The sequence below is a fragment of the Cnephaeus nilssonii genome (genome assembly GCF_951640355.1).
Source record: "Cnephaeus nilssonii genome assembly, chromosome: 22".
NCBI lineage: Eukaryota > Metazoa > Chordata > Mammalia > Chiroptera > Vespertilionidae > Cnephaeus > Cnephaeus nilssonii.
The window spans coordinates 3,263,252-3,279,165 of NC_137093.1; the positions used below are offsets into that span (position 1 = coordinate 3,263,252).

The 15,914-nt window shown below is 50.0% G+C and overlaps 1 protein-coding gene across 1 annotated transcript in view; it reads right to left on the minus strand.

Moving 5' to 3' along the window:
- The window catches only part of CLMP (CXADR like cell adhesion molecule), a 100,825-nt gene that overhangs the window by 5,417 nt on the left and 79,494 nt on the right, over positions 1 to 15,914 (minus strand). Inside the window, exons 3-5 of the mRNA XM_079762812.1 lie at positions 2,207 to 2,408; positions 1,243 to 1,410; positions 279 to 401 (exon numbers count right to left, since the gene is read on the minus strand). Of these exons, the coding sequence (XP_079618938.1) occupies positions 279 to 401; positions 1,243 to 1,410; positions 2,207 to 2,408 (493 nt within the window). The remainder of the gene's footprint in view (positions 1 to 278; positions 402 to 1,242; positions 1,411 to 2,206; positions 2,409 to 15,914) is intronic.

The following is a 15,914-nucleotide window of genomic DNA, read 5'->3' on the forward strand; positions in this document are numbered from 1 at the left end:
TTACCCTTATGTAAGGGAAGTTTACATTTATAAAGGAAATCTCCATTTGGCCCCCTCGCAAATACAATACATTTCCTTCGGGAGCTGAGAAATTCACACGTAATTGTAAAGAAACAGCTAATACAACTGCCAATGGTCCTTGCAACTACTGGGTTGATTGTGGTGACAGCCACGTTCTCCTGGAAATAACGGTTACTCTTACTCATGATTAAACACGTTTCAGATGTTTACAGGTTTGAACCACATGCAGAGGGAACCAGCCCCCGCCGGATACCTACACTGCACAGTGACTCGCACCACGCAGCTCTCCTTCCCCGCCTCGTTGGCCGCCGTGCACTGGTAGAGGCCCGCGGAGGCCGCCGTCAGGTTCTGCAGCAGGACGCGCCCCGGGGTGCTGTGGTCTACGCAAGCAGAAAGGATGTGATTCCTCAGCGGCAGGCTCTGCATTTCGTGTTGATTTTATTACATCCTCTACCTAAGATTCTCTAGTGCCGTTTGGTAAGAATGAGGTGGAAGATAGAATAGATCCCATTTTGGGACGTGGGAAGAAAGGTGAACATTCTTTTAAATGATAGCGAATCCCCAAAAGTTACGAAGGGTTGTGAACATTTAAGGGATACTACCCAAGATAGATATTGATAGATCCTCCCTTCCCCCAACTGATGGACGGAGTATGACGTAAACTCCACCTGCAGCCGGACATTCCTGAACACCTTATATGGACTGTACATTGAACCACCAATCAGCACCTGCCATATACCCTAAAACACCAATTCCTAAATCCCTAGGCCCCTAACCATGTACCTTACATGAAACCACCAATCAGCGTGTGCTGAGTGCCCTAAGCCCGTCCCCTCTTTTCCTCCCCTTAAAGGCGCTCTCTCTCTCTCTCTCTCTCTCTCTCTCTCTCTCTCTCTCTCTCTCTCTCTCTTCCCTTTCCCCCTCTGGAAGGCGGCTGGCAGGGTGATCGCCAATAAAGCCTGTGTCCTGGTATCCCATGGTCTCCGGCCCTCTGTTTCATCTTTCAGATATGGTGGGTTTATTTGGTACATTTTTTTCTAATGTCTTTTACACTTTATGATCCATTTGAGAACAGAAAAGACAGTCCCAGTCTATGGATGAAAATGGAAGTTCAAAGAGATGCAGCAGTGTATTTGAGGTCACACGGTGATTGCTGTCCAATTTAGAGTTCCTGGACAGTTCTGTCCTGTTGTCTCGGTGCCTGGGAGGAAGGTGACTTACCGATCCTGGATTTGGGAGGCAGGCGCTCCTCCTCCCCCTCCTTCTCCCGGATGCGCTGCCAGTGGTACACGAGGGGCTCCGTGCCCGAGGACGACTCGCACTGCAAAGCCAGGTCACTGCCCTCCACCGGCTCCCCCTCCAGCTCACACTTGGGCTTCGATGGCCTCACTGGCAAGAGAGAGAGACAAAGTGCTGATTCACAGATCCCCGAACAGCAGGTGCAGGAAGAACTAGGTCCTGTGGAGCGTTCTCCAGCCATCCTATGGTTCACTTGGGAGTGGGATTCAAGAGCCGTTACCTAGCTTCCTAGCCAGGTGTTACATCACCTCCAGAAATACTCTGCTCTGCCCCCGTACACTCACACCCACTCCAGCTGCTGCCAGTGGTGGAATTTTCAGAGGCGGCCTCAAAAACCACGTCAAGAAACACATTTAACTGGAAATTTTAGGAAAGCTGAGTATGGTTTTACTAATACTGAGAAGGATAGGAGTTCATTAATTTGGAAGATATTAAGTAGTACTTAGTAGCTTCTGCTGTTAAAAAAACACACAAATGGATTTAAATCATCTGAGAGATTTAAGTTAAATATAAGGATATCATTCAAATATTAGAGAATATTTAATTTTTTTAAAGGGCTACCATAGGAAATTGTGATTATTTTTTCTTCTTTCATTGTAGTTAAAATACAGAACATACTTCTTCTCAGGGAACTGGAGTGGGTGACATCGGAATGTATACTCCAAAGTACTGAACATCTCAGCTGGTGAACACACAACACAGTATGCAGCTAATGTATTATAGGACTGTGCACCTGAACCCACATAGTTTTATTTACCAATGTCACCCCGATAAATTCGATCTAAAAAGAGCGCGGAACAAGACGCTTTGTACAAGGATGCCTTTGGCTGTCCTTGCCCAGACTTCATTAGTAACAGGTAGGCATTTACATGGCACTCTGCCTTACCTAGGACTTTTAAGACGACGTGGCTCCACGCGTAGTGCCCCGAATTCTTCACCTTGCACGTGTACAGGCCCTCATCTCGGGGCTTCAGAGACTCGATCAGCAGGGAAGCATCTCCTGCCAGGAAATTGGACGCAAAGGCCACTCGGCCCTTCTGTTCCTCAGTCAAGTTATCGTAGACATGATGGCCGGAGTAAGTGATCACCTGTGGGACAGACCAAGGCGTGTCAGGCAGGGGGCTCCGCCTTCCTCCCTGCTGATGGCAAGATGAGGATGGGAACACTCCCAACGGAACAACGTAGTCAAGCCTGGGGCTGATCCTAAGGATCCGAGAGACCTCTGTTCTAAAGAAAATACAGCGTTTGTCTGGGCCTTGCTTTGCCTTTTAAGAAAAAGAACACCTCATATTTGTGTAGCATCTTAATTATAAAGTAGTAACGACTAAATGCTGAGAACCACTCCATTTTATAGGGAAGGAATTTTAAGTTTGAGTTACATCATTACAGCCTCATCAAGGAAAGGAGGCAACGCACAGTGAGTACACATAATGGCATTAGAATCGACCCTGAGGAGAATTGCAACAATAGGGGATAAGGAAGGGGAAAAAGACTTCCTTTCCCCCTTTTTAACTTTTTGCAGACCCCCTTTTATTTATTGATTGATTTTATTTATTTTTTAAAAGTATATTTTTATTGATTGTTAGAGAGGAAGGGAGAGGGATAGATAGAAACATAGGTGAAGAGAAACATCATTGGCCGGCTGCCTCCTATACTCCTCCCCCACTGGGGATTGAGCCTACAACCGAGGCATGTGCCCTGATGGGGGAATTGAACTGGTGACCTCTTGGTTCATGGGTCAATGCTCAACCACTGAGCCATACTGGCCAGGTTATTGATTGATTTTAGAGAGAGGAAGGGAGAGAGAAACATCCACCTGAGAGAGAAACATCAATCACCGGCTTCCTGCACACCCCCCGACGGATGGAACCCCAAACCTGGGTGCATACCCCCCTTTTTCTGTTGTTGTTAATCCTCACCTGAGGATATTTTTCCCATTCCTTTTCAGAGAGCGGAAGGGGGTGGTGGTGTAGAGAGAGAAACATCTGACCCGTGATGGGGAGCGAGCCTGCAACGCAGGTACATGCCCTTGTCCGGGAAACAAATCTGGGACCCTTTAGTGCATGCGCTGATGCTCCAACAACTTAGTCACACTGGCCAGGGCATCGCCCCCACTTTTAAAGGGAACTTTCCTCCTTTTTTAAAAAACATATATTTAAAATTTTTTTTTATTTATGTATTTTGAGAGAGAGAAACATCGATTTGTTGTTCCAGTCATGCATTCAGTGGTTGATTCTTGTATGAGCCCTGACAGGGGATCCAACCCACAACCTTGACATCTCGGGACGATGCTCTCTAACCAACTGAGCTACCTGGCCAGGACTTGCACACCCTTTACTCAAAGTACACTACCCCCTTGTGCTAGGCGCCTTTACATCTAGTTTAAAAACATACTTTAATTGGTTTCAGAAAGGAAGGGAGAGGGAGAGAGAGATAGAAACATCAATGATGAGCCCTAACCGGTTTGGCTCAGTGGATAGAGCGTCGGCCTGCGGACTGAAAGGTCCCAGGTTCGATTCCGGTCAAGGGCATGTACCTTGGTTGCGGGCACATCCCCAGTAGGGGGTGTGCAGGAGGCAGCTGATCGATGATTCTCTCTCATTGATGTTTCTAACTCTCTATCTCTCTCCCTTCCTCTCTGTAAAAAATCAATAAAATACATTTTTAAAAAAAAAGAACCATCCATGATGAGAGAGAATCATTGATCAGCTGCCTCCTGCACGCCCCACACTGGGGATTGAGCCCGCAACCCAGGCCTGTGCCGGACCGGGAGTCGAACCTTCACTTCCTGGTTCATAGGTGGACACAACCCCTGAGCCACCCCCTGGGCTACATCTAGTTTATTTCTCGCCCATTTTTTCCAAGTGACCATTGTCCCCATTTCACAGACAGGTAGCAGAGCCTGATTTGAACACATCTATCTAAAGCCATCTGTACAGTGTGTGGTACTTTATAATGGAAGCCCTAGTAAACTAATACAGAGTGAAAAATGAACTTCTGTTAAATGCAACTTTATCACTTTACAGGACTGCATTTCACTTTATTATTTTTTTTTTTTGCATTTTACTTTAATACTTAAAAATTTAACATCCATAAATAAATAAATAAAAATAAAGCTATCTAGCCGGGCTGGTTTACTCAGTGGTTAGAGCAGGCATCCTCAAACTACGGCCCTCGGTCCGGCCCGCCGAGGACATTTATCCGGCCCGCCGGGTGTTTTTGCCGTTTTGTTTTTTTACTTCAAAATAAGATATGTGCAGTGTGCATAGGAATTTGTTCATAGTTGTTGTTTTTTTTAAACTATAGTCCGGCCCTCCAACGGTCTGAGGGACGGTGAACTGGCCCCCTGTTTAAAAAGTTTGAGGACCCCTGGGTTAGAGTGTCAGCCTTCGGACTGAAGGGTCGTGGGTTCGGTTCTGATCAAGGACACTACCTTTGTCGCAGGTTCCATCCCTGGCCCTGGTCAGGGCACGGAGGGGAGGCAACCAATCAACGTGTCTCTCACATCTCCCTGTGTCTCTCTCACATCGATGTTTCTCTCTGCCTCCCTCCCCTGTTCTACTTTCTCTAAAAAAAAAAAGGAAAAAATATCCTCAGGTGAAGATTAACAAACAAAAGTAAATAAATAAAGCCATTTGCTCATGGTTCTGGTGTTCCACAGTTACCTCTCCCCCTCCTTTTCCGTATGTATGCGTTTCACTACTCATGAACCGCTCTTTCAGAAAGCTTGGAAACGAAGAAGAAAAAGCAAAACAACCACAAAAAAATCAATTCGTTTTGTTCTTACAAAAGTTGGGAGTCCAGTTGAAGAGGTTAGAGAGGTAAGGGGTAGAAGTTAATGGCTAAAATTCAGGTCTGTATTGAACGTGGGCTGTTCTGACCCCAAAACCAGGGAGTAACAGTGGTGATGGAGCAGACTGGGTGGTGAACACACAAAACAGTGTATGGAGGAGGCACCGTGCAATGGCATCCTTGAACCTGTGTGACCTCATTGACCAGTCACCTCTGTGGGTTCAGTAAAAATCTAAAAATCCGGACCTGATTCTGCGGCTTCTTGTTGGGCCGTCCTTGTCTTTTCCGTGGGATTAGTGAACTGGGCGGAGAAGGGGTCCTTTCCCCCTGACAGTCACCGGTCTGTTTTCCCAGGTGGGACACCGACGTTCAGATTCCCCAAAGCAAAAACTAATCTTCATTTTTAGGAATCGTCACCCGCTCCTCACCGCCTTTGGCGCCCGGGGTCCTCCTGCACGAGCGGACCCTCCACCGGGCTCCCTCCCGGCCCGCACCCCTCTCGGACCCGGGTCAGCGGACAGCACTCCCGGGGCGAGCGCCTCCCATCGGCCGGGAAGAGGCTGTTCAGAGAGCAAACCCGCTTCCTGCCTTCGAGAACCTTCTGAGCGAGCAGCACGGACGGGAGAAGTGCAAACACAGGGAAAGAAACGACCGACTTGACATGGTGTCGGGGAGCGCGTCCCGGAAAAGGCGGCGGGTCTGTGAGGCTGTGACAGGGGCAGGGCGGGCGGCAGGGCGGGCGGGGGGTCCGGACACGGGGGGGCGGGGGGCCCGCGGGGAAGGGGTCTGCGGGCACCTTTCTGGCCGCAGACGGGGCATTTGGTTTCCTCTCCCCTCCCCTCCCCCCTCCCCCTCCTCCCCCTCCCCCTTCTCCCCCCTCCCCTCCCCTCCCCTCCCCTCCCCTCCCCTCCCCCTTCTCCCCCTTTCCCAGCGGCTGGTCTCATTCTCCCTCGGGGCGCCGCACGCGGCTGCGGGGGTCGGGCAGCCGTGCGGTCTTTCTCAGCTTCCGCCGGGGGTTTGCTGCTGGGAATCCAGTGAAAGAGCCACAGCTTCCGCCCTGCGGGCTGCCCGGTGCAGGGGGGGGCGGGGGGCGGGGGGGGAGGGCTCACAGGAGCCCGTGTCCGGGGTCGGGGGGCTGGGGCGGCCCTGGGGAAGGCCGGGCATTGGCTTTGGGGGTGGCCGCGGGCTGCTCCCTGGGGCTCCCCGGGCCGGTCCCGGGTGACGTGTGTCGGAGGCCGGGTGGATCCGGGGACTCGCACACACTGGCCGGGAACGCGAGCGGCCCCGGGCGGCCTTGGGGAGCGGGGCGGGGCGGGGCGGGGAGGCTCCCCGGGCTCCGCACTTCCTCCGGCGCGGGGCGGCTGGGGGGCCGCGGGCTGGGGAGGGGCTGCCGAGCGCAGACCCCGCGGCGCCCCCTCGCGGTCACGGGTGGGGCGGGGCCGCCTCTCTGGTTGGTTGGCTTGTGCGAGTGGCTGCAGCTGTTGAAATGGTTTCACTTCCACTTAAGCCCTGACCCCAGCCTCCATCACGTGATGCTCTGCAACTCAGCACTTGGCTTTCAGAAGATCTGAGGCCGTCCAACAATGACATCAATTCTCTCTCCCTGTGAAGCTCCTCAGTCTCCTGTAGTTTGCCCTTCAGGCCTCTGGAAAGGGCTCCTTCTTCTGCACATTCTGTTTCTCCGGCTAATATTTATTGAGCGCACAGCCGAGGGGGGAAAACAAGCAGGAATAAGACGCAGTTCCTACCCTGAGGACCCAGTCTTTGTGAAGAAAAAAAAGGGAGAGGCAAGTAAGAGGAAATCAATGGAAAAATATCCTAAAAAAAAAGTAAACAGTGTAATGGCCATATACTGAAACACTTCCAGTATAATATAATTTAGCCCCTCATTGCAACCAACACCACTGTTGGGATACATCTCATATCTGTTAGGGTCACCGAAGGAGGAACACTCAAGGCCAAAAGGGGTAAAGAGTTATAAACTTATTAGGTCATCTGGGAACCCAGGTGGGCTGAGCCCCAAAATGGCTCCGGCCCCTAGGACTGGGAGCCAGAGGTTTTAAAGGACTGGAGGCGGCTTCTTCTGGGCGGAGATCCTCTGGGCCGGACCCTAGGAGGTCCCAGGGGAAGGATAATGGTCTTAGCAAGTGGGATGTGGTCTAAGCGAAAGGGAATGTGGGTTGTGAAGTGGACTAAAGGTCAGTTCCCAGGGGAGGGGGTATCCGCTCAATCATTTCATCAGGCCTAACACTATCCTTATCTCCATGCCCAACATGCTTTTGAGCTCCTGTTTCATATTTCCAGCTGCCTGGCTACTGTATATTTCTGTCCTCTGCAATCTACCCACAGAATAATGTAAGTTAATGCCAAGCTAATATTAATGCAAAACTCACATTCGCTCTTTTCCAGCTCAGAAACCTTGTATGGCTCCCACACCTCTGAATGATGACCAGCGACCTCCAAATGACCTCTGCTCTACCTTCCCAATCTCGCTCCTATTCAGTTGCCTCACATCCGCGTGCAATCAGATTACATTTCCCTTTTTAAAATGAGTTGTGCTTTCTTTGTAGTCACATGCCCTTGCCCATTGCATTTTTCCACTTAGAAACTCCCTTTCCTCCATCTTTCTATATGAAGAATTCACTTTTTAGACAGTTTTTTAAAATTTTTATTGAGCCCTAACCGGTTTGGCTCAGTGAATAGAGCGTTGGCCTGTGGACTGAGAGGTCCCAGGTTCGATTCCAGTCAAGGGCATGTACCTTGGTTGCGGGCACATCCCCAGTAGGGGGTGTGCAGGAGGCAGCTGATCGATGTTTCTAACTCTCTATCCCTCTCCCTTCCTCTCTGTAAAAAATCAATAAAACATATTTTAAAAAGTTTTTTATTGATTTCAGAGAGGAAGGGAGAGGGAGAAATAGAAACATCAATGACAGAGAATCATCAATCGGTTGCCACCTACTGGGGATTCAGCCTGCAACCCGGGCATGTGCCCTGACCTGGAATGGAACCATGACCTCCTAGTTCATGGGTCAATGTTCAACCACTGAGCCACACCCCTGGCTCCACGTGACTTCTTGGAGGCCCCTCATATTCAGTACATTTAAACCAATTCTCCTGCATGCCCCTCATACCTGCAGCAGGTCCTGTGTTCTCAAGTTGAAAACCTTCCTAGCTTCTTTTGTTTTGTTTTGTTTTCCTTTGAATAACAACCTCTACCAACATTAATCCGTCAGTATTCAAACACCATGGACTACCCCTCTAATGTTCTTAGCACGCCTCTGTTTTGTTCATTCAGTTGACAGTGCCCAACCTAAGGACCTGGGAAGCTTGAGGGGAAAAGGTTGTTTATTTTCCTCCCCTACAGTTTTAAAGAACATTTTTTTTTTTAACGTAAAATCACAGCCTGGCCAGGTAGCTCAGTTGGTTAGAGTGTTGTCCCAACACGCCAAGGTTGCGGGTTCTGTCCCTGGTCAGGGCACACACAAGATCAACCAATGAATGCATAAACAAGTGGAACAACAAATGGATCTTTCTCTCTCTCTAAAAATCAATAAAAATTTTTAAAAGGTTAAATCTCGACATAAAAAATAAAAATGTATCTAATATTTTATTTAACTCCTTAATGGTGGAACTAGAGAGATGTTACAACAGGTTCAAATGGAAATTGGACTAAAAGGGATTTCTATTCTTTGGACAAAATTCATTTGCATCTCTATGAACACGAGCAACTATCTTCCCTGTGGATAGGACACATGACATCAAGGGAAAGTACACCCTCTCCATTTCTGTGACTCTAAACGTGAAGATAACGTTCAGGAGGCAGCTCTGTGGTGTATGTGGGGAGCAGGGGCACGTTTCAGGCTGGGGTAGTGGGGCGATCCTCTATTGATAAGGAGGGGAATTAGGTCTCCTGAAGGCTGCTCCCTGCCCCTTTCCCCCTGCCTCCTCCCTTAGCCTTTGATTTTCCTGCTCAACTCACTGAGTCACATTATAGTACCTGGAGAGCGCTGGGCAGAGGCCTGGGGGGAGGGGTTCCTTCTGACTGGGATGAGGGGGAGGGAAATGGAGGAGGGAGGTGTCTTCTCTGGGACAGAGTTCTCAGCAACTCCCAAAGGCTCAAGTCAACGCTTCAAAGACACTTCTCAGCAGATTGGTGACATGAGGACACAGGAGATGAGAGAGCCGGCACCAGCAGGTGTGGCTCAGTGGATAGAGCGCAGCCCATGGACTGAAGGGTCCCGGGTTTGATTCCAGTCAAGGGCATGTACCTAGGTTGTAGGTTCGATCCCCGACCCTGGTTGGGGCATGTGCCGGAGGCAACCAATCGATGCATCATCTTTCATATGACGTATCTCTTTCAAATTGCTGTTTCCCTCTCTGTCTCTCACCTTCCCTTCCCCTCTTTCTTTCTTTTCTTAAAAAAATATATATTTTATTGATTTTTTACAGAGAGGAAGGGAGAGGGATAGAGAGTTAGAAACATCGATGAGAGAGAAACATCGATCAGCTGCCTCCTGCACACCTCCTACTGGGGATGTGCCCGCAACCAAGGTACATGCCCTTGACCGGAATCGAACTTGGGACCTTTCAGTCTGCAGGCTGACGCTCTATCTACTGAGCCAAACCGGTTAGGGCCTTCCCCTCTTTCCAAAAAAAAAAAAAAAAAAAAAACAATGGAAAAATGTCCTCAGGTGAGGATTGAGGCAGAGCGCCTAGAGGGAAGAGTTGTCACCCAGCGGTGAGGCTGGGACATTGAGTGACAGGAATCAGACATACACAACAGAGCAGGAGAGGGACTGTGGGCCAGGGGGAGACTGCAACTTAAGTAAGGCGGTGAAGGCAGACCTCCCCGAGGGTGACATCAGAGCAAACACGTGACGGAGAGGCAGAACTGGCCCCGAGCTGCCTGGGGAGAGAGAGCCGCACAAAGGCCCTGGCTGGAAGGGGCCGTCGTGTCTGAGGAGCAGCAGAGGCCAGGTGCTGGAGTGAGCCGGGAGGGTGGGAGGCGAGGCCCGGCAGGGGGGCCAGGCCGCGTAGGGCCTCCCGGTCCACTACAAAGATGAAGCTTTTACTGTAAGGGGAGTGGGCGGCCGTTATAGGGATTCTGAGCAGAAGAATATCGTGATATGGTTTATGTTTTGAGAATGGCTACAGGAGGCCAAGAGTTGAAACAGGAAAACCAGGTTCAGGCAAGAGCGGCAGGCCTGCAGGACGGCAGCAGGGCGGTGGGAAGGGTCAGGTTCTGAATGTGTTTTGAAGATAAACCAAATGGACTTTGCCATAGACTAACCACCTCACTTCGTATATTTTATTGATTTCAGAGAGGAAGGGAGAGGGAGCGAGAGATGAACATCATTGATGAGAGAGAATCATTGTTCAGCTGCCTCCTGCACACCCCATACTGGGCATGTGCCCTGATCTGGAATCAAACTGTGACCTCCTGGTTCATAGGTCGATGCTCAACCACTGAGCCCCACTGGCAGGGTAACTGACTATTTATTAATTTAAAATCTATTTTTTATTGATTTCGGAGAGGACGGGAAAAGAAACCTCAATGATGAGAGAGAATCATTGATTGGCTGCCTCCTGCACCCCCAGGCATGTGCCCTTGACCAGAATCCAACCTGGGACCTTTCAGTCCGCAGGCCGATGCTCTATCCACTGAGCCACACCGGCTGTGTAACTGACCATTAAATGTATATTGTGGTTTGAGAAAAAGAGGGGAGTCAAGGACTACTCCCAGACTTTTGGCATGAACCAGAAAGGAGGGAATTGCCATCAACAAAGAGGGGAAACTGGGCAGAGCAGGTTTGGGGGCAAAGTGCGTAGGGTGGGGCGGGGAGCGTTTAATTTTGGACTTACTACATTTGAGATATTGGTTCGATACCCAAACGGATATATCCGATGTTCAGGGGTGAGATCTGCGCTGGAAATATGCATTTGGGAGCAAGCGTGTGGGTAGCGTGTAAAGCCAGGAGACCTGGTAAAATAGCGGAGGGCGTGAAATAGAGGCCAAGAAGAGGGGAAAGTGAGGGCATCCAAACCCAGGAGAGCTAGACAGGCGCGATCTGTGGGCGGGAAAGGGACTGGGAAGTGACCCCGCAGGGTGAGCTGACGGTAAGTTCCTAGCCGGGCAGGTCCTGGCAGTAGTCACGGCCCAGGCACAGAACTTGTAGTAAAAGGTTACTTGGCCGTAAGCAAGGCCTGTCCTGCTTCTGTGCATCTAGGTTAACACACCTTTGAAATAAGCAAAACCACCCTCTGGAGAGCAGTGATCGGAACTGTCCTGTCATCTGATCCCGCCTTGCGCTCTCCCACCTTCCGGAATCTTCCTTCTTTTCTTTTTCTATAAGAGAACGTTTATCTAGAAAGTCACAGAGGTAGAAGAAATGGGCTCAGGCAGCAAGTGACGGAGGCTAAAGAAGGGCCCTTGAAACTTTGGAGAAAGAAGGTGAAGGTAAAGAAACGGGCCTGGGGGAGGAGGAGGGGACAGCGACAGGGAGGGCGCCACGCCCCCCTTTAATTTCAAATACAAAACCCCCAAACTGTTATTCTCTGAAGCCTTTATCTCAGTCTGTTGAGATCTTGTTCCAGATGTATCCTTTTTTGGAGTCAAATAAAATTTTTTTTATCCTTTTTTGATTTTCAGAGAGAGAGGAAGGGAGAGGGAGAGATAGAAACACCAACGAGAGAGAAACATGATTGATCCGCTGCCTCCTGCGCGCCCCGCACCGGGGATGGAGCCCACAGAGAACTTTGTAGTAAAGTTTATCTTTGCCTGAAGTAAGCCCTGTCCGTTGTTTCTGTGGGCTCTGACTGAGAATCAGCAACCTCTTGGTTCATGGGTTGATGCTCAACCACTAAGCCACACTGGCCGGGTTCAAAGAAATTTTTATTAAAATTCTCTGCAGGTTTGGACGTTCTTACGTGGACAGAACTCAGAGAGACATACCACCAACCTCAGAGCCAAATAAAGGACTGTCGTCTCGGATCTTAGTTTAACATTCAAGCCCAGCCTCTTCCCACTTCCAGCCTTACCTCCAAGGACAACCACTTCCCCTGCTCTCCGCCCAGAGCCTGGGCCTGGTAGAAACTTGAAACCACATGGGGAGGGAGGGAAGACAAGGGAGGAGGGGTGGGGGCAGGGAGCAGCCTTCCAGAGACCTAAGTCCCCTCCTCTCGGATTTCCAGAGCGTCTCTCCCCCACCCCAGCCTGAGAATTCCCGGCAGGGCTCCCCAGCGCACCCAGGGAGCTCCTCCTGCGCGGCCTCCTGCCGGGATGCTGGGGGCGTACTGAGTGTACAGTTTCAGTCCAGGGTCCAGTGTGGCTCCCAGGCAGACCTGCCTCCAACGTCCGCATTCTTTTCCATGGACGCTGCCGGTTATGGGGGAGGGCGGGGAAAGGAGGGCAGTTAGCTGTAGGAACCTTGGGTTCAGATCCTGTCTCTGAAGTCTATTTGGGGCAAGGGCTTCCGCCTTTTAAAGCCTAAAAGGGTTAGATTACAGTCTTTTCTTTTTGGAGGGAATTAAAGCCGGCTCTGCTCATATGTTATAAGAAAATTAGTAGTGTAATAATTCTTATATATATTTATTGATTTCAGAGAGGAAGGGGGGGGGGTGAGAGAGATAGAAACATCAACGAGGAGAGAGAATCATTGATTAGCTGCCGCCTGCACACCCCTTACTGGGTGGGGTTTGAGCCCACAACCTGGGCATGTGCCCTTGACCAGAATCGAACCTGGGACCCTTAAAGCGGCAGATTCGGAAATTACCGAAAAATCAGTACAGCGGTCTGGTAGGGTTAAGTCCACAGGCTGATGCTCTACCCACTGAGCAAACCGGCCAGGGCAGTATAATAATTCTTATCCCACCGATTCACAGGATGAAATCTGAAAGGGCTTGTTCCTTCGCCCAGTGACATTCCGGGCCAGGCACAGTGCTTGGTTCTGGGTTTAGGAATGTGAATTAGACGTAGAAACAGCCATCTATCAACACAATGCAATACGCTCAGTCAGGGCTCTTGTCCAACCAACATGGGTGTGATAGTCACTTGGTGCTAGGCACTGTCCTAAATGCGTCACAAATATTAACTCCTGACATTCAAGAAGGAAAAAAAGGTGCAGGATAGGGTGAAAAGTTAAAGACAAGATTCAGGAGACTCAGGAAGTGAGTCTCTCCAATAAATGGCTTCGATTAAAGGCCATTCCTTTGTTTAATAAATATTTGTAGAGTGCCTTCGCCTTAATCTGAAACTGGGTCCCCGGAGTTTAATCCTGCGAGAGTGGGGCAGGATGGGGGGACGGGGGTGACCTTCGAGATTCACTAATTAATGACTGTGTTGCCCAGCGAGACTGGGTGTGCCCGGGAGAAGTGCTGGGGCCAGGGACAGGTTTCTATTCTATTTTTATCCCTTCACTCAGCCAAGCTGGTGCACGAGGCTGTGGCCAGCACCGCATCCGAGCCGTTTCCTAGGGCCCTAGCCAGGCCCCAGCTCCTCCCGTGGGCACTGGATTAAAATGTGTGCAGGGCATTCCCGGCCCCACGCCCTTTGCACTCGGCAGGACGGACACGTTTCTTGTGTGTGTGTGTGTGTGTGTGTGTGTGTGTGTGCCAGGGGAGGGGTAGTTGGAAGAAGTGGCCATAGAAATGCCAAACCGGTGGGACAAGGGGGAGAGGATGAACACGTCAGCCACAGGAAACACAGAAGCGTTGGTTGCTCTCCCAGACTGAGCGCGGGGACTGGGGTGGGAGATGGAATAAGGACGCTCGGGTCACTTGGAACCTAACACTATTTCTTTCTGTCTCGTGTCCGTGCACCTTGTGGGCGAGACTCGCCCAGGAGGAAGTCCGTCTGTGCTTCCTATAAAAAACGGAGAGATGCTAAATGGAGAGTAAGTGAGAAATTCCTAGGAGCTTTGAGGTTTTTTGGCTGTGAGAGGGTGGTGGCCCTTTTTGGTCTGGGAGATCTCTTTTTATTAATTCTAAGATTTGGACTAACATCAGGAAATAGCTTGATAGATTGCTGTTTCTCTACTAGACGTCAGAGAGCCTTAGTAGGTATGGACTCTAGCTGTTTACTTATTTACTTACTTACTTAAATATAATTTAAAAATATTTTTATTGACTTCAGAGAGGACGGGAGAGAGAGACAGAAACATCAATGATGAGAGAGAATCATTGATTGGCTTCCTCCTGCACGCCCTCCACTGGGGATCAAGCCCACAACCCAGGCATGTGCCCTGACCAGGAATTGAACCGTGACCTCCTGGTTCATAGGTCAACACTCAACCACTGAGCCACGCCAGCCAGGCTTTACTTATTTATTTTTATAAGAGAAAGTTTATTTAGAAAGTCACTGGCCTGGCCGGGGCGGTGCAGTTGGTTGAGGGTGCCCGGTGCCCTGAAAGGCCGAGGGATGGGTTTCCGGTCAGGGCACACACCCAGGCTTCAGGTTCAGTCCCGGTCAAGGGTGCATACAGGAGGCAACCTGATCGCTGTTTCTCTCTCCCTTCTTCTCTCTCTAAAATCAATGAAAACATATTGAAAGAAACAAGAAATGTTACAGAGGCTAAAGAAGGGCCAGTGGAGCTTAGGTGAGAGAAAGGTAAAGGCACTGCGCCTGGGGGAGGGAAGGGGGAGGGGAAGGCGCGGGGACTCCGGGAGGGGGGTGCCCCCCCACTGCAGCTGCTCTAGGCTGTCAGGGGAGCGCAGTACACGATGCTGTGGGCCGATCCCTGGTCAGGGCACATACAAGAGCCAACCAATTGATGTATCAATAAGTGGAACCAGTTGATGTTTCTCTCTCCTTCTGTAGCAATCAATCAGTAATTTCTGTAAATATATTTTTTTATTGATTTCAGAGAGGAAGGGAGAGAGGTAGAAACATCAATGATGAGAGAGAATCATTGAACAAATGCCTCCTGCACGCCCCACAATAGGGATGGATCGAGCCTGCAACCCAGGCATGTGCCCCGACCGGTAATCGAACTGTGACCTCCTGGTTCATAGGTTGATGCTCAATTATTGAGCCACGCCGGCTGGGCAATAATATTTTAAAAATTATATTACAGTAGGAGCTTTCAAAATTTTTGAAGAGACTCACATTGAGAAATACATTTTTTGGGGAGTGGGGGCGGGATAGATGGGGTCACTGGGGGAAAAGGGGCATATGTAATACTTTCAACAATAGAGGTGAACAAAACCATTTTTCTCCATGAACCAGCACACACATAGCACACTCGTATGTAACTGAATCACGTTTCATGGAACAGTGTATGTGCCACACGCTCCGACATTTTCTGTTCCACGTTAAAGCAAAGCATCTGTCGCTTAGGATCCACTCCAGGGACCTGATGCGGAGAAAGCTGCCCCAGCGGTGACTGCGGGCTGCGGGGAGGGCTAACAGGCTGCACTCAGTGGGCATTCCTCCACTCAGCCGCACCCGGGCAGCTAACCTTCCTCACCTTAAGGTCCTAACTCTCAGACAGCCATAAGCTACTTCATGGGACTTTCTGGAAATGAGACAGTACTCACAATCGTTCGTTTTTTGTTTTAATCCTCACCCGAGGATATTTTTCCATTGATTTCAGGGAGAGTGGGAGAGAGAGGGAAAGACAAAGACATTGATGTGAGAAAAACACATCGATTGGTTGCCTCCTGCACGCACCCTGACCAGGGCCCTGCCGGGGAGGAGCCTGCAACCAAGGTACGTGCCCTTGACCTGATTTGAACCTGGGCAGGGCCAATGCTCTACCCACTGAGCCAAACTGGCTAGGACGCAATTGCTTTAAAATATATATATA